The sequence below is a fragment of the Bactrocera latifrons genome, unplaced genomic scaffold, assembly GCF_001853355.1.
Source record: "Bactrocera latifrons isolate USDA-ARS-PBARC rearing strain unplaced genomic scaffold, ASM185335v1 scaffold_748, whole genome shotgun sequence".
Lineage (NCBI taxonomy): Eukaryota > Metazoa > Arthropoda > Insecta > Diptera > Tephritidae > Bactrocera > Bactrocera latifrons.
Window position 1 is genome coordinate 19,035 of NW_017537432.1, and position 1,408 is coordinate 20,442.

At 33.7% G+C, this 1,408-nt stretch overlaps 1 protein-coding gene across 1 annotated transcript; it reads right to left on the reverse strand.

The window, feature by feature from the left end:
• Positions 1–953, reverse strand: LOC108976306 (probable deoxyhypusine synthase; the record flags this gene model as incomplete). The annotated part of the gene is made up of 2 exons (XM_018945318.1): positions 591–953; positions 1–531 (listed from the first exon to the last, which is right to left on the reverse strand). Coding segments are annotated over exons 1-2 (696 nt in total), but the record flags the coding sequence as incomplete, so codon positions are not given.
• Positions 954–1,408: the final 455 nt, after the last annotated feature.

Here is a 1,408-nt window from a genome sequence, read left to right on the forward strand (position 1 = left end):
ATCGAATTCCGAAGCTGTGTTAATAAAAACGGAATAATCGGCTCCATTTCTCATCAAATTCGCATTGCATATGTGATATAACCACCGATTTATAATACCGCCACCAATTATCATCATTCTCGATTTGGTGGCTTTCACAGCCATAGTGTTTAGACATCGCAAATCGGACAAAATATCTACCACTAATCCGGGGTAACGGAAAGAGTGGAAATACATCATACCACCTGTTAGCGCAGGGCAAAACACAGGTATTTTATGTTTCGCAGCCCTGTAGTATATTGAGCTGGTGTCGTTTATCCTTTCCCCAAGTAGTTGTATAATATGAGAAGGAGACCAAATGCCTTTCGCTTTTTGCTCTTCAACCATTTTATTAAGTAGCGGCATGAGCCAATCCTCGAACTTGCAATAATTATCGTTCGGTACAATCAAATTACCTATACGATTTATACCACGATCCCGTAAATCTTCGCCAGATAATTCGAATGATCCCATGTACGTAGGTGCTAGGCGTTTAATAAAGTCTTCTTCAACCTACAATCAAGCTAAGAATATTTTAAAATACATAAACCGTTCCATAAAAATTTGATTACCATTAGATTGATTTCTCTTACTGCCAACGCAAGATTAGTAGCTTGAAACCTCGTATTAACATACGACTCAAATAATTTTGAGTAATCAATTCCCTGATTCCAATCATAGCCCCGCACGATGGGTGTATTTTCCGCTTCTTTGGCGATATCTGGTCCAACGGACATTTTCTCTTGTATAAAACTTATGTTCACTACAATTATTAGACTTTAAATAAAATATTTAGTAACTTTATACAAAGTAAACTTTGTTTTTATTTAATTTGAATGTTCGAATATGGAAATCTGCACTTTATTTTCTGTTGGTCAAATGTAAACAAATACATTCAGAAGAAAACTCACCACCGAGAAATATAAAGACAGGCTGCATTTTATTAATAAGAACTCACTACATAAAGAATATCTGACTATCAGTAAAAGTTATTTTTATGCGCGAAACATGACACACTATGGCGTTTAAATCAAATATTAATAAATATATGTCTTTAATAAATAATTTCCTTTTATATTAAACAACAATATTTATAGCTTTTGTTATTTTATAGAATAAATTTGCTAAGTATTTACTACCTCAATATATACAGCACTGCGTTGCTACCATTGAAAATCCAAGATGGCCGCTATTCACCCCTCAGAAAGCTACCACGAAAAGGTTGTCTACTGTATATACTGTGCCAAAAGGGCACAATCAAAAAGCAACCATCAGCGAGTGAACAACTTAAAAAAACGAGTACGCAATGTTTGAGAACGTTTTATAAATTTGCATAAAGTGTCATATTTTCAAATATTTTAATAAAGTTCTTTGTTTTAAATTGTTTGAC